The sequence below is a fragment of the Balaenoptera physalus genome (assembly GCF_965194825.1).
Source record: "Balaenoptera physalus genome assembly, chromosome: 11".
NCBI lineage: Eukaryota > Metazoa > Chordata > Mammalia > Artiodactyla > Balaenopteridae > Balaenoptera > Balaenoptera physalus.
In genome coordinates, this window is record NC_138896.1 from 79,605,312 (window position 1) to 79,621,400 (window position 16,089).

The 16,089-nt window shown below is 46.4% G+C and overlaps 1 protein-coding gene across 6 annotated transcripts in view; it reads left to right on the forward strand.

Annotated features, from left to right (window-relative positions):
* Positions 1–16,089, forward strand: part of FLNB (filamin B) — a 137,955-nt gene that overhangs the window by 96,486 nt on the left and 25,380 nt on the right. The window contains exons 24-33 of one of the 6 annotated variants that reach the window (XM_082412038.1): positions 453–613; positions 4,105–4,272; positions 5,326–5,418; positions 6,215–6,338; positions 7,334–7,490; positions 8,571–8,760; positions 10,556–10,803; positions 13,464–13,535; positions 14,263–14,365; positions 15,074–15,214. In XM_082412038.1, coding sequence (XP_082268164.1) covers positions 453–613; positions 4,105–4,272; positions 5,326–5,418; positions 6,215–6,338; positions 7,334–7,490; positions 8,571–8,760; positions 10,556–10,803; positions 13,464–13,535; positions 14,263–14,365; positions 15,074–15,214 — 1,457 coding nt within the window. The remainder of the gene's footprint in view (positions 1–452; positions 614–4,104; positions 4,273–5,325; positions 5,419–6,214; positions 6,339–7,333; positions 7,491–8,570; positions 8,761–10,555; positions 10,804–13,463; positions 13,536–14,262; positions 14,366–15,073; positions 15,215–16,089) is intronic. The other 5 variants (XM_082412039.1, XM_082412040.1, XM_082412041.1 and 2 more) reach the window with 5 other exon arrangements.

Below are 16,089 nucleotides of genomic sequence, written 5' to 3' on the forward strand. Positions count from 1 at the left end.
AAGACCAAGTATGCTTTTAAAAGTACCAAAAAGCACTTGATAATAGTCATAAAACTGCTGAACAAACCAGGACTAGATGGAAGCTACTTAACTTGATAATTCAAAAATATAGAGCCAATTTCATATTTAAGTGAAATATTAGAAGTATTCCTGTTAAAACTGGTCACAAGTCTCATACCTGAATTGTACTTTCAGACCCAGCCAATGCAACAGTGAAGGATAAGCATTGGAAAGGAAGGGTTGAAGCTGTTTTTATTTATATTACACTGTTGAGAAATTCCCTGTGTGAGAGGTATCACAGTTGTTGAGTCTGGTTGGCGAAATGGGATAGTGTATAGAGGGATTTTAAAGGAATTTTGGAAATAAGCAGACTGGCATGAACCACTAGTACAACTTGGCCTTTTTGGCATGAACCACTAGTACAACTTGGCCTTTTTCCTCACACTTTCCAGAGGGGCAGGAATTGGGGGTCTTGGCATAACTGTCGAGGGACCGTCGGAGTCAAAGATAAACTGCAGAGACAACAAAGATGGCAGTTGCAGTGCTGAGTACATCCCCTTTGCTCCAGGGGATTATGACGTGAATATCACATATGGAGGAGCCCACATCCCTGGTAAGCTATCCTTCTGAAGGGCACCTGAAGAATAATTGATTTTTGCATGAAAGCGGGTTTAATTTTGCTTATCTCACTGAATGGGAAAAACTGTCTGATATTTGCAGTAGCTGCAAAGGGAGAATTTTCCTTAGGGCTGCATCTCCAAGAATATCCCAACTCCTAAGAGGACCAGTATTATGCCAAAAAGCATTGGCTTGGAGTTTTAACTGAAAATGATTGTTCACATGTTAAAGGACCTAGATCTTAAAGGAAAGATCTTTACAAAGTTGAAAATCTCCACTTTATTTTGTGGTTAGTTCTTATTCGTCTTATACACATCTTGTTTTCTGTTTTCCATTGACAGTCCTGGTAGCTGATAATGACACACAAACTCAAGTTCTTATATATTAATTTCTGTTTAATGATGTAGTATGTACACTTACTGTAAAATAGGAATAATAATAATAATTTCCTGTGCATTGTATGGTATTTTTTTAGCCCATTTTGTGACAACCAAAAATGTCTCCAGATGTTGTCAGATATCTGCTAGGGGACAAAATCACCTGTAATTGAGAACCACTGCTATAAATTATTCAAACATTAAAAAAATATGACTTAAATAGTGAAAGGTCCTCCAACTTTCATGCTCCAGCAAGGGAATCTCCATAGATTCTAGTTCTGTTTATATAGTGAAATGATTGCCACCCAACACACGTCTAGAAGGGTAGATGAGTGTGTGGTATGGTGTGGATGGAAGTCTAAGGACTCCAGGGCTGCTCCTGAGTCACCTTATGCCTTGTCTCATGTGTGGTGAGAGCAGGAGGAACCTCGGGTGGGGCAGTGTTGTTCTGAAGGCCATAAGCCAGGATGAGACAGAGAGAGGAAGGGGCAGGCTGAGGGCCCTACTTTCGGGTTTGTGGATTGACTTCCAGGAAGCTGGAGTGTCCACTGACCACATGCTTTCCTGACTCTGCTCTTTCCCCGTATCATGTGCAGATGTGTACACACACTCACGCTCACGCTCGCTCCTCCTTTTTCACATTGATCAGAAAGCACTGACATTCAGCTCAAACTCATTCTACTCAGATGTTCATTGAAGCCATAATTCATTTAAAATGACATTTCTCCTCAAACTTGTCCTTGCAGCTCTTCCAATATAGATTTTTTTAATTCCTATAATCACAGTCAGGGAGAATTCAGCCACAGACAAAAGACAAAGCTCCTGCTATCTGTGAGCTTCCTGCCTAGTGTTTACAAAGAAAGAGAGCAGAGCTCAGGGACAATACAGAGCCAAGGGGACCTTTTGGAGTTTTGCAACTGTGCACTTCATGGAATTGGAGAATAGAGCTTGGAGAATGGGTAGAAGGCTGTCGCCAGGGCAGATGACCTGGTGGCCCCCACCAGACAGACAGTAGTGGGATGAGCATTTCCTGGTAGTGGAGGCAACAAAACTATTTTGACTTTATTGAGAAAATCTGGTGGATGCCATCAGCTTTGGAATTCCCCTTGCAGAAGGGGGTGAGAGGTTTGGCCCCTGTGGGTGACGCACAAGCTTGAAGCAAATGGCCAACTTGGAGCATAACAACAGAAAGAGACCCATTTAGGGTTTTTTCATCAGATGTACATGGTGCCTCTTTTTTATTTTTCAGGCTCTTTTGCCTCCCAGAGCCAAATGCCAACTTCTCCTGGACCCCAGAATTTTCCCAGTCAGAGTCATTCAGTAAAGCGTTGGTTGATTGTCTTAGTGTCAGGCTTCATAGCAAAGGTAGCACGTGAGGTTCTGCTGTGAAACATTCAACAACCTGGTAGCTTCTAATTTGCTTTCATAGAAATTCTGGTTGGTTAAATATTAGCCCGGTTTTTCCTGGCCTGACACAAACCTATAGTAGGATTATTTTTAACAAAGTGTCCTGTCTTACCCCCAATGGCATATCCAGGTTTCCTCTGGTGGGTCAGCTGTGGTCTGTTGGTGATGGCTGTTTTGACCACTGGATTAAGTGGGATGAGTGCGTCAGGAAGAAAGGCTGCTGTGATTGATTGGTCATGTCTGCCTGGAGCACAGAACGGGAGAGTGGCATTGATTGCCTGGTATCTGCCACTCTAGACCTAAAGTTACCTTGTTGGTTCTTGGCTACTTCATGCTGAGTTCAGACCACTTCCATTGGAGGCTAACTTGGAGATTGGCTTCAAAGTTAGTTCATTGCCATCACCTCTTGACACTGAAATCCTCACTGTCTCTCTTTAAAATAAAACTCCCTTTTGTTTCGCTAAACTCCAGCATGGAGCATGGTGCTTGTCTCTGCCAGGGTCAGCCATTTATTTCAGTTAGCCAAGAAATCAGATACCACTGAAGCCCTGCTATTGTTAAAAAAGCCAGGGCCTTGGTTCTTTGTGTGATCTTTGTTATTTACCACCCCTGATTCTACAAAGTACAAATGTTCTAGGATACAAAGCAGAGAGACCTCGGCTTCTGTGGCAGTTAGACACCGTTAACTGCCAGGCGTCACAGGGAGCATGAGAACTTCTGCAGGAGATGGGTGTCGCCCCTTGGTGATGGACTTGGCAGCCTGAGGCATGGTGCTGGGGACGCTGGGGTTCCTGTTTCTGGCCCACCTCTGGGGAGGTCTTACTTGGTCTCCCTTGGTAGAGGAATCCCATGAGGGTCCTGGCCCAGTTCCTGTTTCTGTGTTTAGTGCTTTTCTCAAATTCCAGTCCCCCTGCCTTTCCCATGTTTCATCAGTCTTTAAAATCAATACCCTCAAAGAGTCAGAGGGCCCCAGTGTCAGCGGTGGGGTCAGCCATGCAGGGGGACCACAGCTTACACTCAGGGAGAAAGCAAGGCTTCACCCAATGGCCAGGGAACCAAGAAGGCCATGAGTGGTGGTGGGAGGGCAGTGCTGGCTACACTGCAGGGACAGGAGGCCAGGGGCCCCTGAGGAGCCTTTTATGGGAGAGGATGTTGGATGTGGACCGCACAGCCTGCCCACCTCTCATCAGTCCTCTCCGTGCCTTCCTTCCACCACTCAGCATCCTCCTTCAGTTCCTTCAACAGCCTGTCTTCTCCCTCACCTCCATGCCTTTGCACGTGCCAATCCCTCTGCTTGAAACCCTTCTCAGTGACATGTGCTCACCCATATGTCTCATATGTTATTGGAAAGCGTCCTCTGGTCTCCCAGAGACCAGATTCATTGTCTTCTGAGTGCTCCACCAACACCTTGTACAAATCCCCAACATGTGTTGTATATGATGTTACAGTGACTTGCTTACCTCATCCTTCTCCTGCATGGGGTTCCTGGAGAGCTGTTAAGCACTCTGGGCCCAGCACCTGGCGCCATGTCTGTACACAGTAGGTGCACTTGGGTGCACAACACAGCAAGGCAGGAGAAGCTGACTGGAGCTGGTGTAAGTGAGGGCCTGGGTAGAGCAATGGTGCAATTCTGGGTGCACACAAGGCGGGTCTCCAGGCACTAGCGGGGGCTGTACTTAGAATCCTGTGACCTCTTTTCTAGGCAGCCCCTTCAGGGTTCCTGTGAAGGATGTTGTGGACCCCAGCAAGGTCAAGATCGCTGGCCCTGGGCTGGGCTCGGGTGTCCGAGCTCATGTCTTGCAGTCCTTCACGGTGGACAGCAGCAAGGCCGGCCTGGCCCCACTGGAAGTGAGGGTCATGGGCCCACGAGGTAAGTACACATCCTGCCTTCCTGCAGACACTCACCTGCCCTGGACGGGGGCAGCCATGACCCAGAGCAGGCACTTTGCTTTTGAGTTGAGTCATGAACTTTAAGTCAAATTTCTTAAATTACTTTATTGCTCCATGTTCTAGCTAAACAGTAGAAGTTTATGCTTAAAAAGTTGGCAGGCCAGTTATTTTTCTAGCGGCCTGTCTTTTCCATCATTTAATAATATGACCCTAAATGTCTTTTTAAAATTTTGTTTTATTTTTTTAGAGTAGCAGGATGAAGCAAGTAGTATCTGGGCTCTCACATGTAAAATTATCGCAACTGCTTAATTATGTGTTTCAGCATTTGTGAGGTGACTGGGGTGGGTCTGGATTTGCGTGGGTGTTGGATTTGGTGCTCATGTGGGAACACACCCCAAATTTCTGGAAATGAGCAATACTCAGCCCATGTGACACATAGCTTTGTCATTGTCCCAGCTCCCTGGAGAGAGGTGGTCTCTTGGGGAATGGGCTTTGTTGGCAATTTGGCCTCCCCTTTTGCAGCCTGGAATTTGGGTTGGGTGAGGCTAGCAGGCCATTTTGGGACAAGCCCTGATGAACGTTGAAATTTACCTTTTTCAGTAGGTGATCACACTTCCTCTTCCAGCATTTAAAATGTGCCATTCTCTGCCTAATTTCTTAAATTATCTGGATTTTTACTCAGTGATGTGTTCTTGGCTTCACAGAAGTGGCAAGTGAGGGCTTCCTTCTTTGAAGAGGAACTTTCTCCTTAATGGGGTTCAGCAGGAGGTTATGCCCTTTGAAGCTCAGAGCAGAAATAGTTTTGGGGGAAATGAAGTCATAGGGCTGGAATCTGATTCCACAAAGTTACTGAGCTTCAAGACCTGTGTGTGTGTGTGTGTGTGTGTGTGTGTGTGTGTGTGTGTGTGTGTGTGTGGTAGAAGGACAGAGAGAGAGGGAGACAGGGCAGGGCAGAGGGGAGAAAGAGAAAAGCTTTGCTGCGATATCTACGTCTATTACAGAGGCCTCTGAAATAACAGCCTTTTAATTTTAGCTGATGAGACGGATTCCCAGTCAAGGCTCAGCCCCTTGAAAGCCATGTCAGAGTTCTTTAAACGGGACCTGAAGGGTGACCTTATGGAGACAGGTTTGCATTTTCCTATTAGCTGCTGCTCTGATTTATGTAACCCGAATGCCTCTTGCTGGCCTTACCTCTGAAATTGCCTTGTACCTGCCTCATCTGCATTGCTTAATGAGTATGCCACACTTTGATTAATCTACCCTTCACTTGACGCATCCTGACACTCATGTTCAGAACTGGCATCTAGAATCTACCAACCTAATGCATGCCTTGATTATGCTTTAAAGTGATCTCTAACCATCCCCTGTAGATATCACATTGAGAGCCCTCTCACCCTCATGAGATTAGCACCCTCACGTGCCCTGCACCCTACACCCAGCATGCTGCTGCCATGATGGTCTTTGCTCAAAGGTGAATACAAGTTTTAACTGGCTGGCCCATTGGTTAAATTTTGCTGTTCAGAGTTCTGGACTCTTTGACCCTTTCTTGGCTGTAGAGTAAAATTGCCACATCCCAAGCATGCCTAACCAGCTTGAAAGGATAGCATGTCTGCAGCAAGCATCTTCACCATATTCCCTCCAGCAACAAGTGCAGGCAGTCTCCTTAATTATACTCTAGGTCCGACTGAGTGTAGTTCAGCCAACAGAAAGCTAAAGGTGTCTCTTAGGGTCATTTCTGCAACTATGAATTGGGGAATCTTTCTCCTGTGATTTCTTAGGCCTCTGATTATGGCCTGCTTGCCTTTGTGTTATCAGTGGAAACCAATAGCTCTCATGGATGAATGTGATCCTTTATGAACTGAGCCCAGGTGGAGTGAAGGGGAAGCCAGGCAGTTCCTCAGCCCTCTCATCTCTGTTCTCAGGTCTGGTGGAGCCGGTGAACGTGGTGGACAATGGGGATGGCACACACACAGTGACCTACACCCCGTCCCAGGAGGGGCCTTACATGGTCTCTGTTAAATATGCTGATGAGGAGATCCCTCGTAGGTAAGCTTCTGTCACTTAGGGAAGGGGTTCAAGCCCACTGCTCTGGTGGCCCACCCATCCATTCGTCTGTCCATGTATCCATCCATCCGTCCACCCACCCCCGCATCCATCCATCCACTCATTTACCCATCCGTCCATCTGATCAGCATCACTGAGAACCGGCATGCTCTGCACAGGTGTTAAAATACACTAGCCTTGATGTTTGTGCTTCCTGCTCTCTTGGTGCCCCCCCTACATTTGTTCCTTTCAACCATCTTTAATGTAAAGATGAGCTGAAATTAAAGAGTGCGTTAGTTCATCAAGGTCTTCTTTCTCGTGACCATGCAACTTGTTTTCTGATTAGGGCAAAAATTTTTACTTCTTAATTGAGAATTTGGTTGACCATAGCATTCCCAGAAGGTGCTGGATGAAAACCTGTTCCTCATTCCTGTTAATAGAAAAAATGTTGCTTAAGCTCTTTACCTCTCAGAAGAGACTCCAAAGATTTTTTTTATCATACTTAGAATTTAAAAGTTTCACTGGTGCCCCAAGTGTACATATTTTACATGAAGATATACATACAGCTCTAGCTCTGTGGAAAGGTATAATTTATAAATTACATTTATGTGTTACTTGACTAATAGGTCTTACATCATCTAAAACATACTAAAAATAGAAAATAAGAGGACAAGATAATATTGAAACATCAGTTTTAATATTTTTTCTTTCCATTTTGGTGATCATTGTGTTAGTAAAACAAAAGTGGGTTAAATGTGTTTAACCCCATGTTTCCCAAACTAATTTGGAAATTAGTTTGTATCCCATGGAATGCACTTAGGGAAAGCTGATCTGTTGTATGATGGTTACATGGTTGTAAATTTCTGCTGGATTTGACACTTAAGTCTTATATGCTGTAGAAATCCTCCCTCTCAATCCCAGTCTCTTGTGTAAGAGAGGTCAGATGTAGCTGGGTTGAAGTGTATCCGTACTGAACTGGGGTGTGTATGTCTGTCAAGTCCCTTTAAGGTCAAGGTCCTTCCCACATACGATGCCAGCAAAGTGACCGCCAGTGGCCCTGGCCTCAGTACCTATGGTGTGCCTGCCAGCCTGCCTGTGGAGTTTGCGATCGATGCCAGAGATGCCGGGGAAGGCCTGCTTGCTGTTCAGATAACGGTAACCTTGAATGATTTTTCTGGAGCCAAACTTCATTAGTAAGGTCTAATTTCTCAGCCAGGGATAAGAACCAGGATTTTAACAACTAATTTCTAGCCTCACGCAAATGTTTGTCTGATTTCCCCACTAGAGAGTCAGTAATTGTACAGGACAACAAACAGGCTTGCCTGAGAAGTCTGAGTATAGCTTCACGTACCGCATTTTGGTGAATCTCATATATTTTGCTCTCTATTATATCTATTCCTATCTTTTTATGTTTGAATGTTTAAAATTACCCTTTGGCTTAGTTAAGACTAAGTTCTGCTGCATATCACAGTCAACCCTCAAATAAGAGTGGCTTAAACACATGGGATAGTTCTCTCTTGTTAGAGAGGCCCAGAGGCCGGGCAAGGCGCCTGGATGCTGTGTGGCTTATCAAGGAAGCAGGCTCCATGCCACCTCTCTGCTCCTCTGTCCTAACGTGTGTCTTGTGTCCCTAAGGTCTCCTCCTGGACCACAAGCCTGCTGGTGCTCTGGCCATCCAATCCACATGGCAAGCCAGAAAGAGGAAGAGAGCAGAAGGGACAATGGGACCTTCCAACTCAATCAGCTCTCTTAAGCAGCCCTGTCAGAAGTCCCTCATGAGACTTCCACTCTCTTCTCTTTGGCCAGAAGTTTGTCATAAGTCCCATGGCTGTACCTAGTGGCCAAGGATACTAGGAAGTGGTGTCTCGTATTCTGGAAGCAGTGCATCTAGCTAAGAATTAGGTTCCTATTAGTAAAGAGGAAAAGGAGAGTGAAGGTGATGGTGCAGAAGCAGGAGCCTCTGCCCCCTTGTCTCCCTACATTTCGATGGATTTGGAGCTAAAACTGTTTGTTCCCTTGACAGAAAATTCACTAAAAATTGAGCATGTCCATCACAGTGTTAAAAGGATCTATGACCCTCTGCTCCCACCACCTCCCAAAATGTGTTAAGCCAGTAATTCTTTTTTCCTCCCACTAGAGGCATTAATTAATGAGCAAAATGTGTCAAGGTTTTCTTTGAACGGCTTCTACATCTTGATGACAACATCCTAAATAGCATTTCTCTGTGATCCACAGGACCAAGAGGGTAAACCCAAAAGAGCCATCGTCCATGATAATAAAGATGGCACATATGCTGTTACCTACATCCCTGACAAGACTGGACGTTATATGATTGGGGTCACCTACGGTGGGGATGACATCCCGTTGTCTCCCTACCGCATCCGGGCCACACAGACGGGCGATGCCAGCAAGTGCCTGGCCACAGGTGAGTGCAGCTCAAGGACAGGAGTGTGTGTTTTGGCATCAGAAAGCCAGCGGCTGCCACTTAATAGCTGTGTGATCAGGGCAAGATGCTCAACCCCTCTTAGCCTCAGGCAGACTTAGATGGAAGATCTTTTTGGAAAACATTTAAGTTCAAGAAGCTCTTCCAAGGATCAGAGACTGTTTCGCAGTGCTATTGCAGAGATTAGATGAGGTCAGGCATGAAGAGTGCTTAGCACGGTGCCAGGCACACGGAAACTATTACAGTTACTTTTGAAGTGGGTGATTGTTGAGATTTCAACTGTGATGGTGGCTCCCATGAAAAGCATCAAATTTATGCCTTTCATGAGTAGATGGTTTAGTTATTCGAGATATATTCAAGAGTATTTCAAGCCAGGGCTAGAGAAGCACATTAAAGGATCTAGGTTTTTCCTCAACACTCAGGACTTACAGCTGAGTCTCTCGGGAATTCTCCAGGAATATTAGAGCGTAACAGTTCCTTCCGTTTCTAAGACACGACCAATTGAATATCATGGGCAACTCTGATGCTGCTTCAAGCAGATTTCAAACCATGAATCCCCATCTCTGAAATGAAACTGAGTTGCTTCTCTTTAAATAAAACTAAACAGAGGTCCACCCTGGATGTGTCCTATTTCTCTCATATCTCGTCTTGTTCTGAAAGGAGAAAATCTTTCGGCTTTCAGGGTAAGGTTGTAAATTGCTCAGCTTGGCTCTTTTTGGCTCATCCACCACAAGACTGAGAAGTCTTGTAACGATGGCCAGTCTGCCACCTCCTAGGTCTGTGCTGTTCCAGAGACAACTGGATTGTCTTTGCTAACCTGAGGGCATGTGAATACTGGGTGGGAACTTCCTCCTGGCTTTCCAGGCTCTCCTCCTTCCTGCAGCTCAGGCAAGATACTCTGCTCAGCCTGGGGGCTCCTTTGGCCCTACCTCTCAGTCTGTCATTCAGCGCCAAACTTCAGTCTTCCCTTACTACTCACTGTCTCAGCATGTTCTTGTCACTCCCTGTTGCTTCTACACACTTTGCTGTTTTTTTTTTTTGCCAGGGTGCTTTTAATTCACAGTTTTTTGCACTCCCTGATCTGTGGATCCTCAGTAAAGGGGTGCCACAAGTCAGAGAGACAGACAGACAGACGGGTCATCATTTGGAGACAGAGGTTGTAAGTCTTCCCTAAGCCAAGGGTACCCAGCCTTCAGAATTCAGCCATTTCCCCTTTCTCAGGAAGCCCTCTGTCAATGTGGCAACCCTGGGATATAAATTCATAGAACTTTTCATAGATGTGCTGCAGGATGCTTCTTTGAAGAACCATTGATTATTTTTTTGATAACTTAGTCCCCCTCGGCGTTTCCAACACAGATCGAGCTCTCATTCTTGGTGTCCAGCCTGCGTGCATCTGCCCTGTTAGTTTTTGAGCATATTGAGAGCTGAGACTGTGGTTTGCTCACCTTTGTGTGTATCTGGCACTTAAGAAAACGCCCAATATGTGTTTGCTGATGAAAGTTGACCTTCATCCCCATACACTTGAATGCCGGCAAAGCTGGTTTAACATATGGTTATCACTCGGAACTTGCAGATACACCTTATTTAATAAGTAATGGATAGAATGCTCCCTGGAGCAGCATCTTCCCCAGGGCATCTCTGGGACATCCCTCTGCACGGTGGCAGTTGAAGGTCTAACATTCACAGATACAACACGAACGTATGTGATTTATTCTTGGGCCTCCAGCTGCTGTCCGTGGCTGAAGCTTCCATTCTCTCCTCCTAAACTTTTCTCCAGGTCCTGGAATCGCCTCCACTGTGAAAACTGGCGAGGAAGTAGGCTTTGTGGTAGACGCCAAGACCGCCGGGAAAGGCAAAGTGACCTGCACGGTTCTGACCCCGGACGGCACTGAGGCTGAGGCTGATGTCATCGAGAATGAGGATGGCACCTATGACATTTTCTACACGGCCGCCAAGCCGGGCACCTATGTCATCTACGTGCGCTTTGGTGGCGTTGATATTCCCAACAGCCCGTTCACTGTCATGGTAAGGAAAATTTCTTCTCTAGAGCATGCTGTTGTTAGCAGGAACAGTAACGACTGCTGTTTGTTAAACCCTGGCTGAGACATCCCCCGCCTCTTTTTTTTTCTTTTCTGTAAAAAAAAAATTGTCTTAAGCAGTCATGACCTTGCAGAATCCTGCAGTAATCTCTAAAAACCCAGGGACCCTTTGGCTCTAAGGGGTTTTAGGAAATCACTGGTAACCAAAATGTCCATCATGCTTAAGGATCTTAGGCAATGTCCTGGCCTAAGCCCAGCTCAGAAACATACACTTTGACAAAAACATCTATAAGTAAAACATTACGGTTTTTCATCCTGCTAGTTCTTCAGAGGAGAGAGGTTCCCGAGGCTGTTATGTCTGGAGACTTGACTCTGATATCCCAGGATTCAAAGTACCTCCAGTTGTGTTTTGGAAAGATTCAGACTTTGTTGATGAGGGGGAAATAACTTGTCTTTTTGAAGCTAGGAACATCTGGAATAAAAGAAAACCATTATGCAAAACCTCTGAGCCAGAGAATGGCTAGGCCCTTTAATTTTGAAATCTGAGTGACTTTTAGATCTTCCTTTGATTATTAAGGTTCTTCAACCAGGAAAGGGGTTAGAAACCTTAGGAGCAGTCCTTCATTTAACCCTTAAAACTAAGCATTGTTGGCCCTTTTACAAATGCTGTATAGGAGCGGGGATCAGACTCAAGTCCACTGAACCCAGACTGCCTGCTCTGGACAGCTGCTGAGCGCCATCCCCACCTGTGTCCTTTGATGCCACGGGCAGCAGACCACAAAGTTTACAGAACTCAATGCCTGGCCCCATGCACAGCCTACAAAGCTCCATCTAATGATTTCACTTTATGCAGCAGCAGAGAAGGACACGGAGACTCCATTCCCGACAGAAGCCCATGTCTGTCTCCCACTCTATAATCTGCTGTACCTTTATTCTTTTCCATAGATGTTTGTTTATCTGTGAACATTGTGCCAGAGACCTGGAGCCTTTTTATGTCTCAAGGATGTAAACACTTTTGACGCTGTTAACTCGGGAGTGTTTTTCTCCTCAGGGGAGAAAAAGATGCAGCTAGAAAGTTTATGTCCTTCTTATTTACAGAGAAGTCCCAGTTGTAGTTTTAAGAATCTGTTTTTAGCCCACAGGAGTTTTTGTCTGGTTGGTTAGAATTGGGCAGAGGTCACAGCCCTGCTGGTGGGATGAGCTGGAGATAAGAGACCACGTTTGGAGGGTGTGAGTGAGGAAATCAGGAAGAAAATACCAAGGACCGTTTTAGCAGCTGAGTCAGAAACCTGCAGTGGAGGCCACCAGACTCATTAGGAATGAATGTCCATTCAGCCCTGGAATGCACACGAAGCAAGGATCCTTTGTGTAAACACACTACCCCCCTAACAACTGCTGAAGGCAGAAAGGGATGACACTCAGGGCACTTGCTTTAGGTCTTCACTCTCCCATTCCTAGCGTCCTCCAGCCTTACCTAGATGGGCCCACTTTCTATTCATTGGCCTCTTGGGGCTAGGTTTGCTGTCTTCCCCTGCAGACTTGGGGCCAAAAGGACATTGAACACCCTGTACTGCCTTTGCAGCAAATGTCTGCAGGAGCCCCAGCAGGCTGGTTCAGTTAAATACATCTCGCAAACGTGCACAGCAAGTCACGGGTCTAGCAGCTTCTCTGTCTGTCACTGTTAAGAAGTCACTGATCAAAGGCTATAGCGTAGCCACTGAAAGATCTTCCCGGCTGATGTGTCCCGGAGTCGCCCAACCTGAGATGGTCCAGAGGGTGGGGGATAGGGCTGTTGCAAATGTTGAAGCTTACAAAGCTGCCTTTGTAAGGGAAGCCCCCTTTCTGAGATGCCAGAATACACAAAAGGGGCTAAACATGGGCACGGAAGTTTTCCTCCAGAAGGGAGGCTTTCCAATTCTTTTATTGTGGGAGAAGAGGGAACTGAGAGGGGACCCATCCCTTATCAGGGTGATTGGATCAGGAACACAAAGTCTCTGGTTTTTAAAAAATGAATTTATAAAAACTTCTAGAACATAACTATAGACACATACCAAGTAACAAGAGACCCCTTTCCCAATTTCATGCTCCAGGGGTGACCAGCATTAGGTTTTTTCCTGCTTATACAAGAAACATGTCAGTTTTGTGCATGAGATTAACCATGCACATTGCTTTGCAACTTGCTTCCTTCCCTTGAGATGCTGTAAATACCCTTCCATATTAATTGATCTGACTTGATCGCCTCTTCAGAATGGCTGCACTGGGGTCCACTGTACAGACTTATGTAATTTACTTAACCGATTCCCTTACAGATGGACATTTAGGTTATTTCAGCCTTTCCCAACAGTGAATGGCTCCAGTAAAATCCTTGGCGCACATGACTTACCTATAGACTTTCCTGCCAGTATTTCTATAGGCTTGCTTCCCTAAAGTGGGTCATGGGTTCAGAGGGCATGTGGATTTGACATTTGAAGAGGAGATGCCAACTTGCTCTCCACAATGGTGGGAAGAAGGTAGGCTCCCACTACAGGGAGTAGCTCTCTGCTATGCAAGACAGATGGGAGGAAGCAGCCCTCGGGTTGTAGAATCTACTGAGTCGCGATGCCCCTCAATGTGATTCCCAACTAATTTCCATTTGCCACTGACCAGGCCACAGATGGGGAAGTCGCAGCTGTGGAGGAGGCACCGGTAAATGCATGTCCCCCCGGATTCAGGCCCTGGGTACACTTTTGGTTTTTGTTTTTATTTTTCCCTTTTCCATGTCTTTGTTTACTCAGCCTTCATTGCAGAAAAGCTGCAGCCTGCTTTTGGGGATTGCTTAAGCCCTCTGGGTGTCCTGGTCATTGGTTTGTCCCCACTGATCAGTGCATCACAATGATCCCGGCTTTCTCTGTAATGAGACCCACCCGTGTCATCGTACGCACTCCACGAATCGCCCACCACCATGTCTGTGATCACGCTCGGTGCAGTTTGTCTCCACGTTTAAAGAGAAAGATGGACAGCTGTCTCAGCCCTCCTGCTGACTCTAAAAGCCACCACTTGCACATTTGGTTTCTGTTCAGGGGGAAAGCCACCGCTGCTACTTTCTGCCACTTAAAACGCACCTTCTTTTCCAGGCCACAGGCAACTAAACCTTTCCAGGTGGAACCTCTTGGGACTCACAGACATTGCTGTCTTTCACTTTTCCGCTTTCCCATGGGCGCTGCTGGGAATTTCACAAGCAAACAGCCTAGGGATTTTTAGCAATTGGTCAGCATGATTCCTCCAATTCTTCAGGTTCTGCTCTGGCCCCGGAGCCCGTTAGCCAAAGCCCGCAATGCATGGGCAGCCTCATCCCCAAATCCTGACTGTTCGAGCTTGCAAAATTCCCAGTTGCTCTGCCCCCTGTAGCTTCCCCAGCTCACACTGTTGTCCACTTTACCCAGTGACCGCTGCTTCCTGTTTTTAGGTAACTGAAGAGGCCTATGTCCCAGTGAGTGACATGAATGGCCTGGGGTTTAAGCCTTTCGACTTGGTCATTCCGTTTGCAGTCAGGAAAGGAGAAATCACCGGTAAGCACTGTCATGAAAGCCGTCTTGTTCTCACTCGCTTGCACTAGCTCTCCAAACAGTGCGCAGGAGCTGGTTCCACATGTCTCCCAGACCTGGGGTCCGGAACCCAGCATCCCTGGGTCAGTCCATGAGCCCATGGGATTGCAGAATGTTCTGTGTGTATATGTGTGTCTCAGAAGAGGTGGTTCATTTATAACTTGCATCCTGGAGAGAGGGCCGGAGATGCTCTGTAGGGGGAGAACCACTGTGTTTAGATCGCTCTCGACCATCACGTTCCTACTCCCCCCTTTTCTTGCCTTCTCTTATTCTTCCACTTTTCCAGATGTGACATTGACACTGAGGTCTGTTGTACAAGAGTTACTTCCTCTCCTAGCCTCCTTTCAATGCCTGCTTCTCTTTGAGTTGACGCTTTACCAATCCGATTGGTCTCATGGTCTTCTCAAGTCCTGTTTGAGCTTCTAATTTGTCACTACAAAAGTAGAAGACCCTTTACTTGTGAGTTGCCTGCTGCATTTTGTGGAAACAAAATAGAACAAAATAAAGGCAGGTACGTCTCTGCTTCCGGTTGTGGAACGTGGTGTTTTAGGCAACGGTGAAGTGTTCTTGTATCTGAAAACCTTTATTGTGAAGGCCACGTGTGCCTCTGTGCTCAGCTTCTTGGGGGAAGTCTTGGTGCGCTCACTGCCCTGTCTCCATGTGCTCCAACAGGAGAGGTCCACATGCCTTCTGGGAAGACAGCCACACCTGAGATTGTGGACAACAAGGATGGCACGGTCACTGTCAGATACGCTCCCACTGAGGTCGGCCTCCACGAGATGCACATCAAATACATGGGCAGCCACATCCCTGGTAAGTCGGGCTCAGCGCCCTGGCTGACTGACCCTGCAGGACTCCAAGGTTCAGGATGTGAACATCTGGGAGACTGTGGTCAGTCGTTCAGTCACCTGCTGTGTGGTTTTCAGTGGCAGATTTGGGAATGCAGTGTGGGCGTCCCTGCAAAACCAAACAGGCTGTGACCCCAGCAGATCCAGCTAATTTGCAGCAGGGATGACACAGCTAAGTGTCCTGGGCCACAGTGCAGGCCCTTCGGTCCGCGATTGTTTGTCTTTGTCACTATGCCAAGCATGGCCAAAGGGTGAGCTGGGAGAAAAATGTGAGGCACATCAAGGGACTTTCCAGCCGGGCCTGCAGAGCCCAGAGCAGCGTGGGACAGGAGAAGAGGTTATGAGAAGAGGACAAGCTGCCTTATTGTCACACTGCCCTTGACAAGGAAAGCCAGCTCAAGTTTCATGTCCATCAACCAGCACAGTGTTACTCTTGTTCTTTTTTTTTTTTTGAGTACATAATCTATCTACATAGTTTAAAAATGATGTGGAGAAAGGTTTCCTTCCCACCCATATCCCCCATCTGCCCTCTCCTTGAACCTGACTGTTATTGATGTTTTATGCTAGATTTCAGAATATTTTTAAGACTCTACAACAGATGGGAATACAGATGTTTAATCCCTCTCCCTTTGTTGTCTACGCTACACATTATTCTGACCTTGCCCTTTTCATCTAATAGTATATCTTGGAGAACTTTGCGCATCTGAATAGTAGAGAGTGTTCATGGTGTCCGGCCGTTTGGGTGAACGTTACACGTGAACCATTTCTCCCACTGGACAATTGGGTTCTTCCCCACCTTTTGTGATTACTAGTCCTGCTGCAGTGAATAGCCTTGCACAC